At 31.7% G+C, this 14,145-nt stretch overlaps 1 protein-coding gene across 5 annotated transcripts in view; it reads right to left on the bottom strand.

Annotated features, from left to right (window-relative positions):
- The window catches only part of AP-1gamma (adaptor protein complex 1, gamma subunit), a 158,270-nt gene that overhangs the window by 83,826 nt on the left and 60,299 nt on the right, over positions 1–14,145 (bottom strand). For all 5 annotated transcript variants that reach the window (XM_075364566.1, XM_075364565.1, XM_075364568.1 and 2 more), the window contains 3 exons: positions 12,719–12,865; positions 3,992–4,230; positions 1,145–1,221 (listed from right to left, as the gene is read on the bottom strand). In XM_075364566.1, coding sequence (XP_075220681.1) covers positions 1,145–1,221; positions 3,992–4,230; positions 12,719–12,865 — 463 coding nt within the window. The remainder of the gene's footprint in view (positions 1–1,144; positions 1,222–3,991; positions 4,231–12,718; positions 12,866–14,145) is intronic.

Raw genomic sequence — 14,145 nt, 5'->3', positions numbered from 1 at the left:
ATGCATTGTAAACATAAACAGTGTGTCTACACTGTTTTCACACATTTCTGAAATTAGAGTGCCTACCTGTAATATGAGTAAAGTTTATGCCCTGCTTGATGTCACAGAATAAAAAAACTGCTGGGTTACAATCTGTCAGAAGCTATTCCATCATGCCAATGATGAGAAATTTTTAAAGAAGACTGTAATTGGTGATGAAACGGTTTTACTGATATGATATCAAAACAAAAACTCAGTTTTTGCAAACAACTGAAAAAAATCTGTGTTAAGTGTAACAAAATGTAAAGCTTATCTTGACAATTTTTTATCAATAACAGTCTCATTCACAATGAATTTTTATCCTGAAAGACAAAGAATAGGCTGAAATTACAACCTTGGAGTTTTAAAAAAATGTCAAGTAAATATAACAAAATAGCTTGCCTAAGCTTTGGCAAGACAAGTCTCAGCTGCTCCACACAGACAAAACACATGTAAATTCAGAAACATTAAATCGCAAGTTTTATGGAAAAAGCGGGATTTTTTCAAAGCCTGAATATGAATAGTCTTCTGACCAGGTTATTAAAAAACAATCTGTAGTTTTTTTTTATCCAAAACTGAAATCAGCAAAGTAAAAGAGCTAAGATTTGACATAATTGAAGAGATTAAAAGAAATTTACAAATTTCAAGGTAATCTAACCGAAACTTCTTACAATTGCTTCCTTAAGTGGAAATACCATTAGGATAAGTGCATCAATAGAAAGAAGGGGAACTTTGACAGTAAAAGACTTTTCCCAAGTAAGCACTATCAGGTCTCTTATTTATTGAACAGACCAAATACACACATATAGTGTAATAAAAAAAAAATTTATCATTTGTTAAAAACCAAATAGACATAAAATGAACACATAGTAACTTACAAAAGACAAATGTAATTTACTTATAATGAAATAGTTATACTAGTAAACTAATATAACGCACTCATTTAAAATAAATATAAATCATAGTTCCTTACATGTGAAATCAGTGAAAAATATAATTAACTTAACTGCAATTTGAAATGAATTAATAGCAAAATAAAAACATATCAACCATAAAATATTTTTAAAACCCTTCACAAAAATAAATTCTAAATTCCTTATAAGCCAAATATAAAAACATCAGTTACCTTTTTGAAATGCTGCAAAGTATCTACACTGTTTTCACACATCTCTGTAATTAGAGTGACTCCAGTAATAAGTACACCTGTAATATAAATGCAATGCTGATATATGTGTAAACTTAACATGTATTATAAATATGTTATTAATACCATATGATACTGAAATCAGTTACTTTTACAGGTGATTATTATTAGGAAAAGCATAAATAAATCTTTTGAAATTCGACCTTGAAAACGATGAAAGGTAAAAAAAGATTTGAACAATGATTGCAAATTTTTCCTATTTCCGACTAAACGAGATACTTACTCAATTTAGGCTTGAAAGTACTCTTCACATAAATTTCTAAAAACTATTTTCAAGTTTTTAAAATTTTTATTTTTTAAGAAGTGCAACACGATTGGCTGCAACTGCCTCCAATACAACCATTTATGGCAGCAATAACCTTGTTATTAATTGAAAACCTCTTCCATCCAAGCAATTTTTTCAGGTTAGAGAACAAGTGATAGTTGTCACTGGAAGCCATGAGGTGAATATGGAGAGTGTTGGGAGCAATTTGAACTGTAATTCATTGATTTTTGCCAATGCAATGATTGAAGTATGAGCTAGGCATTGTCTTGATAGAAAAGCAGTTTTTTGGGCCAAATGCAGTAATTTTTCCTTAATTTTATTGTTGAGATGCTGCAATAGGATCACATAATGTTCAACATTTATTATTTCACCCTTCTTAAGATAATCAATGAAAATTATTCCATGCACATCCCAAAACAAAAAACAGTTGCCATAACTTTTTCAACACAATGTTTTGAATGCTGTTTTGTCTTGGGAGTGCAGTTCATCACTACACTCCCAAGACTAAACAACAGTGATGAACTAGACTCCCAAGTCTCATCAACCATTACAGACCAATGTAAAAATTTCTCTGAATTGTGCTGAATCTATTTTAGGCATGTTTTTGGTCGAGTGTGAGCAAACATGGCACCCATCTAGCGCACAGCTTGTTCATGCCCAAATGTTCATGCAAAATATTGTGCAACGTTCTGTTGACATGCTTACAGACTCTGCCAATTTGTTCACTGTCACTTATTGATCTGCCAAAATGATTTTATACAGTTTTTCTATCATCTCTGGCGTAGTCACTTCAGACGGGCATCCACTGCATGGTTCATAGCTAGTGCATGAACTATGCACTATGTACCTTGCAATCTGGGGAGCAAGGTGGCTATGCAATTACACCTTCACGCCCAATCCACCGGACCTGGGAATTGAGTACAAAGAAAATCTCAGATTCTAGGTGGTAGGGTAGTGAGATGGTGCCGCATCCTGCTGATAGTAATGGTGTCCATCTTGATCATAATCATCATCATCACCTGACTGAAGAATTACAAAATTTTGAAGCACATCAATACCATTTACAGTTGCCTCCTGGAAGAAGAATGAGCCGTACAGTCTGTTTGCTTACAGCATAAAAAAAGATTGACTATCACAAATGTGCGTGCTGCAAAGTTTCATGAGAGTTTTCACTACCCCATAATCGGCAGTTATGGGTGTTCACCTTGCCAATGATGTAAAACACTGACTTATCACTAAAAACTACATTGTCTAAAAATGTATTGTCTGCAATTCTATCCATCATTTTCACACAAAGCTGCAGTCAAGCAATTTTTGTCATCTTATATAATGTGTTGAACCATGAATAGTTTGTATGGCTTCTAGTGCAATCGTTTACGTAATACGCACAAAACAGTTGTTTGTGGATTGCCAGTCTCATTTCAAGCAAGTTGATTTCTTTGGAGTATGTGCAACGCTTTCTCTGAGTTGTTCCACAGCAGCTTCAGGGATGCATGGGCACCCTGGTGATTTTGTATATTTAACAGAATAACCTATCTCAATGAGGTTTGGTGCCAAGAGTTAATTGTACACCTACTAAGAGGCTCCCTACTGTACTTTCTACAAAAATTATGTTGAACTCCAGCTGTTGACTGCAAATTGTGAAACAAACACACACAGTAAGCAAGTACTGTACCAGTAAATGTAACATTTTTAACAACAATGGTGGCCAAATTTGATACTAATTAACTATGTGAGTCAAATAGGTGTTCTGGGAAATATTAGCTATTGTTTGCACAAACATGGATTAACAATTCTTTGTTAAGCAGTGAGGACGTAACTCTTATATCTGCCACGCAGCTTTTGTTCTCAAGAATTGTTTTTACTAATGACCGCATTTCTCCTTCTCGCCAACTTGCTGTACTAAATGTTAAAATATGGCCGCTAATTGGATGCTACGCTTTGACCAGAAACCATCTTTTAGTTACTTCTGTCAAATACATTGCTGGTGGGAATCACAGCAGCCAGGATGGATTCTTCAAGGATTAAGTCCTATGTGCTCTCGTTATAATTTTTTTGATAAGAGTTCAAAAGCAGTTCTTATTTAAACATGGCTCTAGAGTTTTTTAATCGAGGTAATTAACATTATAAATTAAATTCATGATAATTATAGTTTTATCAATGATGAAATCCTAAATGGACATATTCACAATTAATAGCAGTAGTGCAATATATTTCATAATACACGAATAAAGAAAAAAGGCAACATACATAAGCCATTTTACATTAAATTCATGTTTGTGCTGTTTGCAAGCACTGGATCTACTAATTAAATTAATAATAACTACCTAAAAATACAAGCTTCTAAAGGGAGAATAAATTCTACCTTGACCTTACGTTATTTCAGCTTAATTAAGATCTTCACAAAACTCTGTGTTTATATAGCTTGTTTAAAAGTACATAATTTTACTTTTTATGAAGAAAATCGTAAATCAAAAAAAAAAAATTAAAAAACAAATACGCACCATGATTTTTTTCAGAAAGCAAAGATCGAGTTGCTGGAAGAAATATTTCCATAAGTTCTGGCACTTTCAGGACAATACGAAATGCACATAATGCTGCTTTCTTTCGAACATAACCATTAGGAGATTTCATTAATCGCTCAACCTCTGAAGCGAGATCTCGAGACATTTCTGGTGATGCAATTGCTCCTAATGTACATAATGCTAATCCGACTACGAATTGTGTAGAACTATTTAAGTCACTGCAATTAAAAGAAATAATAAAATGCTTTAAAAATAATAAAATCCAGTTGACTAAACAGTTTATTAAAATTATAGTTTACTCAAAACAGAGGTAATTTCTACTAGACATAAATAATTCTACCAAGTTTTTTGTATACATGTATAAAATTGGATATTATCTGAAATCTAAACAAGGCAAACCTTCATTTTCATTATGGTATATCTTCATAAACTGACAAATTAATTTAAACAATTATATTTTATTTATTTTTCTACTATTATTAAATTAAAAAATTACATTTCAAGACCCAATCTACTCCTTTCACATGACTTATTAGTAAGGAAAATGGAAGATATTCCATTAACAATCACCAACTTAAATCTAAAGGTAAGATTACTTTCAATTGCATATGAATGTCAATGTCACATCGTATGCTTACATGCTTACATGCTTACAATGTATGCTTACATCGGTGGAGGTTAAGTTGGTTACACCATCTCAGCAATTTTCAAACTGAAACTGAGCTTAAAGACTGTTGCGAGACAGTATAATCAAATTCTAGAATCTTCTACACTTTCAATACAATATGTTAAATAATTCAGGCTATTTAGGAAGTGATTTCATATCTCTCTGGTGACACCTGCAACTTGTTTAATACAGGGTTTTCAACTTAAGAGGCTCCATCACTCAGTAGTTTATACTAAATGCACATCATAAAAATAATGTGGAAGCTGTTTGTAAGACTGGAGCTAGAGTGGAGAGAACTGTTTATTGCCTGCATGTTTGAGTATTGTCAGTCGGTGTTGAGCATTGGCTTTTGAACAAGGTTGCATAACTGTGTATTTTTGTTTGTTAAAATGTAGTTAACTGTTGAAGAAAATGTATTCGTGATGAAAACTTATTTAGAGATAAAATCTTATGTTGGGTGTTGGTGAAAGTTCAGGGAAAAATTTGAAAAGGAAGCACCACCAGAGAAAAGTGTTATTCAGAAGTCGGTTAAAAATATTTTGTGAAACAGGTGTTGGACCAGAAATGTTGCCCAATAGGTCAATTTTAATGACACAGTTTGTACAGGACATTAAAGAGGCAGTTACAAGATCTCTCCAAAATCATTGTGAAGATTAAGCTGGCAAAAAAACATTAAGTTCAGCCCACACTACAGTGAGGAGAATGCTGAAATGTTATCCATATTGAATGCAGGTTTTCCATGAGCTAACTAATGTTGATTATGCAAAAAGAATTCACTATGTCAATGGATCAAGAACTTCATTAAATGTAACACTGGCATTTTAGATAAAGTGTTTTTCACTGATGAAATGTGGTTTCACCTTGGTGGCTATGTTAACAGTCAGAACTACTGGACATGGGGTACTGAAAATTTGCACATTTTCTCTGAATCTTCCCTGCACCCACAAAAACAGGCATATGGTGTGCGGTTTCACGGTGATGACTAATAGGACTTTTGTTTTTTGAAGAAAAAACTGTGGATGCTACCGTCGACCAAGAAATTATCCAACAGATCATGCCTTACTGCAAGAGGATGAGTGTGACTGTTGGTTGCAACAGGACAGCACCACTTGCCATATAGCTCACTCTACGATGGAGATGCTACAGGATTTTTTTGGTGGGAATATCATTTTTAAAGGATTGTGGCCACCAAGATCCCTTGATCTAACTAATCCAGACTTCTTTTTGTGGGGTTGTTTAAAGAAATTGTTTATAGAAGCAATCCACATGACCAGCAGGAATTGGAAGACAAATATTACCAATGCCATTCAGGAAACAGACAGGGTACAGCTAACAAAAGTAACCAGGAACATGGTCTGTGTTGGCAAGTGCATAGAAGTGAATGAACATCATTTTAAACAACTTTTGTAAGATATTATTATGTAAAACTTTGCCAATAAACTATTATTTATAGACTAAACTAAGTGACGGAGTCTCTTTTAAGTTGTACATCCTATATATATATATATATATATATATATATATATATATATATACATATATATTCACCAATGGTTGAAATCTCTCTTTAACAATCTTCACTTTCTTCTCTTGCACTAGAGCTGTTTTGCAACAATGAACTTCTAAAAATCCCTGAGTTAATACCTAGGAATAATCTAGGTGATCCAAAGTCCTTTGAAATCTCACACACTTGCTGAAACTCAACGTTCATTCGTTTTCCACAAACAGGGAACATTAGATTATGTCTATTATGTCAGGTTATAGATTTCAATATCATTTAGGACATTAAATTAATTTATTTTAAATGAATTGTTATTTTATTCAAAATATAAATAATTAGTATCCTTAATTAAACATACCAAGTCAGAACTGATGGGCAGGGAAATCATTTTATATATATTTACTTATTTACATTTTACACACAGTTAATCTACTATACATAAATGCCAATCATTAGAAGAAACAAAAAAAATATATACAACAGATCTTAATAAACTTTAACAGAAACAATTTCAGGTGGTAATCGCACAATGTAACGATTTTTTTTATATACATATTAAAAAGTAATACAGACAAAATTTAAGTTTTTAACTTGTATTCTCATTTATACAAAATAGCTTTAATTTTAATCAGATTCACTCTTGTTTTCTGAAGAACCTTTTATGCTTCTATCTTCTGAAACAAATAGTTTCACTGAACCTATTTGTGTCACTGTCTTCCCACAAAAAAAAGAGAGAATTTCAGAAATTATTAGATTACTTTATATCTTTTAATCTTTTTTCAAGATTTGCAAATGCATTCCATTTTGACAATCTGTGTAAGAGCAAGTAAGTATTGCTCATACTGTTTTCATAAGTAAAATGCCAATGATTTAATGTATGCATAAAGTAGTTGTAAACCTATAATCATGAAGACTCACTCAAGATTATGCTTGTATTATCTGATCACTATTTTACTCAAATATGCTACAATTATTATGATATAAAGGTGTCCCATTTAAAATGCCTCATTTTTGTTTAACTATTTCTTCCAATATTATACATATCAACAAGAAACAAAAATTAAATTAAAGCCTGTCTTATTAAGTTATAACAAAAAATCACATTACATCACATCACTTTCACACGTGCCGCACCAGTCACGGTAAGAATATCCAGCCGATAAGTGATTTCTTGCCATGTTCATTGAAGTATTTCTGGTGTGATGGGTGAAATGGCATTCCAAATGCTCTCATGCAGCTCCTGGATGTCTGCTTCTTTTGTCATATACACACTGTCTTTGATATATCCCCAGCCAGCAAAAAAGAGCTCCCCGCACTGGCTCCTTGAGAAGAGTGAAAGACTGGATGAGACATTTCCAGGTAGGTGGATTGAGAGACGTGGTTCAATTCTCTGACCACCTAGATCGCCAGATATAACCACTCTCGACTTATTATTAATCCAGGGTTATGTCAAAGACAGGGTGTATGTGACAAAAAAGCAAACACCCAGGAACTATGTGAGAGCGTTCAAAATGGCATTTCAACAGTCACACCAGAAATGCTTCAACAAACATGACAAGATATCGGCTGGATATTCTTCATGTGACTGGTGGAGCACATGTAGAAGTGATGTGATGAAATGTGATTTTTTTGTTAACTTAATAAGACAGGCTTTAACTTAATTTTTGTTTCAGTCAATATATGTAGTATTTTGGGAAATATAGTTAAATAAAAACAGGGTATTTCAAATGGTACACTTATATAATTACAACCAACAACATAATATTTTCTTTACATTCCTATATCGCCTGATCTGCATTTATCATTAACTCATTTATTAATTCTTTAAGCGATCCACCAGTTTCATTTACAACTGAATTTTTACATTAAAATAAAGTTTTTCATTGAACAAAGTTTTCAAAACTATGTATAATAAGTAATACAGTAAAGTCTCACTTATCCAACATAAATGAACCAGCAGAACATCAGATAAGCGAAAATGTCGGATAATAGGGAGGTGTTAAGAAAAAGCCTATTAAACATCAAACTACATTATAATTTTACACATTACGAACTTAATCATGTTTTAATATAAAACAGGAAAAATTAACCAAAAAAAAATGAAATTTCAGTTGCAGAATTGTCTGAAGTTAATACAGCACGTACATTACTTCAAAAGTTCAGTCCTATGAAGAAAGTTTTGAGTGCAGTCTGCTTTCCAGAAGAGTGTCATTTCTTCACTGACAAGTCTTGCTATCTTTGCAGCATCATTATGTTGATTCCTATAGCTTTTCTTGTTACTTAATATATTTAATTGCAGTTTCTAAACTCCATCACTGTGTGAAATGTGAGGCTCAATAGTTGGTACCTAATCTTGATCTTCAATTTCATTGTCATCGCAATTGACACGAGTGATAATTTCTTCATCAGTTATTTATTACTAATCATTATCTCTCATCCAACTTTCGATTTCTTGCACAGATGCATCCTCATATCCAGGGATACGTTGCTCTAAAGGTAGAATAGTTTCTTCAGTTTCATCTTGTGCTTTCTGTTTTCATACTTTCATCGCCTAGCAGTTTCTTCCATGAAATGGCTATTGTAGCCCTTACATCAGCCCAAGTCCATTCAACCCAATAAGACACATTTTTTACATTGATGTGTTTTAATTTTTCAGTTATGTCTTGTCCTTCTTCAATTTCTTATATTGCTGTGGACAGTAGGTTCCTGCGATAGTTCCTTTCACTTCCAAAACTCCCTGATCCATAGGTTGGTGGTGGTTACTACATTGAGAAACAGAAAGGGGAAATGCCTTATATTATAATCTTGGAGCTCCTCTGCATCAGGGTGCATTGGAGCATTATCTAGCAACAAAACAGCTTTTCTGGGCAAATTATTTTCTTTCAAAAACTTCTCTATTTAAGGAATGAATTCCTTACAGAACCATAATTTGAAAATTTCACTGCTCATCCACGTGCTTTTCTGACTGTAGTATTTTGCACGAATACTGTTTTTGAAACTGTTTTAAAGGCTCTAGGATTTTGGGACTTTCCAATCATTACAAGGTCCATTTTGAGGTTTGCTGTAGCATTGCTGCATGCTAAAACTCAACCTTTATTCCTGAAATATTTTCTTGAATGCTTCCATTTCTTCAAAATTCGATGATACATTTTTCACTACAGACACATAATGATTGAAACCATAACGTTTCTTCCAACTGACACTTGCTGTGAAATCTGATTTCCTTCACTGAATTCATTATGAAAATGCAACGGGTTTTGCTGTAAAACACACCTTTGTCCTTGAACTGTATAAACCAAACATACAGAGATTCACTCACTTTTTCATAGTTTTTCTTTCTTTTAACCCCTTACTGGTTTTTGACAGGTTAACTCGTCATTAACTAACTTCCTTGATAAAAATTACCCTTGATGAGATAATTCATCATTATGAACTGACCTGTTTTATTCTGTTTTTGACAGAAAAGTTTTATTGACAACAAAGTTCCATTACTCTAATGGTGAAGCATTAGTAGCACATTGGTTCTCTATTTTATGTCTTGTTTTGAATTCTTCTGAACAGCTGTTGCCATACAATTTTTTATTGTTTTTATTATTCCTTAAGTTGTGTTTGTGTTAGTTTTATTATTGCTTTGTATTATTGTTTTCTTTTACTGTTAATCTTCAGTCATATTTTTATTTCCAACTGTGTATCTGTGAATGTGATATGTAAATAAGAAATAACAGAGTTGTTTACTATAACCTAACTTAAATAAAATGTTCAGCATTTTAAAAAAATGAGGGTTCAAATAGAGATAGAAGAACAATTGCTAACATGTACAGGAACCAAACAGCAACAGTAACAATTGAAGAACATAAGAAAGAAGCCGTAATAAGAAAGGGAGTCTGATGACAAGGATGTTCCCTATCTCCGTTACTTTTTAATCTTTACATGGAACTAGCAGTTAATGATGTTAAAGAACAATTTAGATTCGGAGTAACAGTACAAGGTGAAAAGATAAAGATGCTACGATTTGCTGATGATATAGTAATTCTAGCCGAGAGTAAAAAGGATTTAGAAGAAACAATGAAGGATTTAGATGGAGTCCTACGCAAGAACTATAGCATGAAAATAAACAAGAACAAAACAAAAGTAATGAAATGTAGTAGAAATAACAAAGATGGACCACTGAATGTGAAAATAGGAGGAGAAAAGATTATGGAGGTAGAAGAATTTTGTTATTTGGGAACAAGAATTACTAAAGATGGACAAAGCAGGAGCGATATAAAAGGCCGAATAGCACAAGCTAAACGAGCCTTCAGTAAGAAATATTAGGAAAAAGATTTAAAAGTCAGGAAAAGATTTTTGAAAGTGTATGTTTGGAGTGTCGCTTTATATGGAAGTGAAACTTGGACAATCGGAGTATCTGAGAAGAAAAGATCAGAAGCTTTTGAAATGTGGTGCTATAGGAGAATGTTAAAAATCAGATGGGTGGATAAAGTGACAAATGAAGAGGTATTGCGGCAAATACATGAAGAAAGAAGCATTTGGAAAAATATAGTTAAAAGAAGAGACACACTTATAGGCCACATAATAAGGCATCCTGGAATAGTCGCTTTAATATTGGAAGGACAGGTAGAAGGAAAAAATTGTGTAGGCAGGCCACGTTTGGAATATGTAAAACAAATTGTTAGGGATGTAGGATGTAGAGGGTATTCTGAAATGAAACGACTAGCACTAGATAGGGAATCTTGGAGAGCTGCATCAAACCAGTCAAATGACTGAAGACAAAAAAAACAAAAAAAACTTAAATAATTTTTTAAGTAAGTAAATGATCTTTGTGTTATTATTTGAACTAGTGTTTTACAATATTGCTGATATGACAATTAGGTAACGTAAATGATAGTACAAAATGGCCTGTTCATCATGTGTAAATGATAGTGATATAATCAAACTCTTAAATATAATTTTTTACATTGCATGATAAGAAAAGTAAATATATAGATTCTTAAATTAGTTTTTTGTCATATTTCATTGCATAGATAAAAAATATGTAAAAAAAAAAATGGGCAAAATAACAAAGGTTTAGTGAAAACAAAAGGGCATAATATCATTTTCGACTAAAATTAAGAATCGTTAAGGGGTTAATGCACCCTCCATAAATCTTGATGCACACCATTTTCATATTTTTGTTTCCTTTTCCAGTCTCCTACTGTTACCCATCTAACACCAAAGTCATCAGCTACCTTCTTTACTGTTCCTCCCTTACCTCAAGTTTTTGTTACATCGATACAACTTTCTTTCTTTTCATCACCAACTTTAGGTCCAATTTTACTCAGTAAGCACTTCAGCCACTGAACAGAAAAAGGCTTTAAGTTGGTTTACAGGCAGATACTCCCTCTCAACCAAAAACAATGCACTGACTCCAGAGGATGGGATGCACTGGATCTAGAGGTGCTGGCATCTTTAGCATGGAAATTCTTGCTGGGTCAGACCTGTATTCAAACTGATATTAAGAAAGAAGTTATCAAGGTAAAGGAACTGAGTAAAAAAAAAAAATTAAACCACTTTGGTAGAACAGGATAGTTCTATCTTCTCCAGAACTATATAATTAGGTGACCATGTCATTACCAAACTAGCATAGGGATGATTTTTAAAAGTATATTACTTTTGTGTTGATAAATTACTTACAAAGTTTTGTTTCAAAATCTGAAGGTACTGTTTAATAATTATGATTCTGTTTAATGATAACTATCAAATGTACTCTCTCTTTCAACAAAATTTTTATACCCTAGACATCAGTTTGGGTGAAACACTCAATAAAAACACTTTTCTGATAATTCCTAAGCATTTACTATTTATGCTTCCCGTGATAAAAATAGTTTTATAAATCTTTTATGGTATAACAAAAGAGCAACATCTATTTCATTATTTTCCAATTATTTTATCCACAAAATGATTTTTGTTTTTGTAAAAAAAAATGTTGCTTTCATACCCTGCAAACATCTTGCGAATGCTACACACATTTGCTTCATTCATTGTATTACATTAGCTGCACATCCTGACTTGTTGGGCACACAGAATAACATTTTTTTAAACCTTCCATTACAAAAATCACAAAAAAAAGCATATACAATTAAAATAAAAGCAGATTTAGGCATAAGTATGTTATGCCAAAAAAAAAAAATTCTGGATAAGGAATTTTTAAAGGTGGCTAAACAATGTTGTTAAGACCCATCCAAACACTGAAATGAAAATTCATGGGGAAAAAATCATCCAGTATTCAGTACTTATAATAATTGTTATGGTTTTACTTAATTACATTTTTTTCCTAAAATTTATACTGGCTGCCATGAAATTACTTGTCATATCAAGATTAAAATTAGAATTTTTTTTAGAATTAGAAGACAATTTCCTCCATAAATGAGAAGATTTTGCTAAAAAGAAATGTTACTAATATATAGTAATAATTCTGTCATTTTTCACAACTAACTAAATTAAAAGAAATTTGTATAATATTAAGACAAATTGATAATAAAAATAATCAAAGTTAACTAACTTTTTAAGACAATTTGTGATAAGTAAATGTACATCTTGCCGTTCATCTAATAGTAACATAGCGCCAAGGTAACCGATTCTTTTATCTGTAAATCGTGGCGATGCTATCAACTTGAGGCACTCCAGTTGGCCAAAATGAGCTGGATACCTGTAATAAAAATAAAATTTTTAAATAAATCACACCAAAAATTACCACTAAAGTTTAAATTTTGAAAGTATAGTTGATTTCAACATTACCTACAAAACTCATGCTATTTTTTTACCTATTCCCATAAATACAATCAGGTTTTAGAAGGTAAAATATTATGCAGCACTGTTAAATGTTTACAACGATAAATTATATGATGATTTCTTTATTTTCAACGTAAGTATTATTTCTTATTTTTATAATTGCAACAAATGTAATCAATCGGCTGTAAAATTTTTAAATATTTTGCCATCTTTTTATCGAATCCAGTAAGTGGATTACTTCAAATGTAGAGTATCAGAATTCAGATTAATGGAATTAAAATGTGGAAAAGAAAAATGTACAAGCCAATTAGTTCATTAATTTTTCTTTCTTTTAGAATCCTTTTATCATTCTGTATTTAATTAAAATTATGAAACTATGTACGTACCCAAATATTACAAATAAAACACATCAGAAGATAATATAACAACATTATGGGTTATAGTAAGAATTACAGATACAATAAAATAGATGAATAATATACATACAGAAAATATGATAAAACATTCAATGTAAAATTACATATTCATCTTTATTAAGTGGGAAAATAGTTTTTCCTTTTTTGTCTGACAAACTTTTTAAACTGGCAATGACATTTTTTGAAGCTTTAACAATGTATAAAAATTTATTCTTAAAAAATACTTTATAATAAATTAAACAAATTTACTGAATATTGAGTATGCATTGTCATATAAAAACTACAATAAATTAAGTAATAAATATAATTTTCTTGTATAAAATTGCTAAATCTGAATTATTTTCCAAAACTTATAGAGATAATATATTATATAGAGATTTAAACTGCAACTAACAGAAAAGAATATAGCAGATTAATGAAATATAAAACTCAGTTTTTTCTACAATTTGGTTTATAACTCTTTTAATCAAAAACATTTTCCTTTGTAACCATTATTATAATTAGTAATACTTGTTACATTACTAGTAATCATAAAAAAAGAAAATTTCAAATAATACATCATATCATGTAAAGTTGTTAATACAAAAAAAGGTTAACACTTTCGACCCGAACCCTGTACTGCATACGACTTTTTAATTTAGTTGGTTTGGCCGATTCCAATATGACATAAATGTTCTTTATATGATCAAGTTTGCTGATGCCTGTACCTTTTATGGGTACTGACTAAGGGTGCTTCTGCTCAACACCCGTATTAGAAACAGATACATGTTTCTCTTCAGTT

Source organism: Lycorma delicatula, chromosome 4, assembly GCF_047948215.1.
Source record: "Lycorma delicatula isolate Av1 chromosome 4, ASM4794821v1, whole genome shotgun sequence".
Taxonomy (NCBI): Eukaryota; Metazoa; Arthropoda; class Insecta; order Hemiptera; family Fulgoridae; genus Lycorma; species Lycorma delicatula.
The sequence above is the reverse complement of the archived record's forward strand: the minus strand, read 5'-3'. Positions and strand labels throughout refer to the sequence as shown.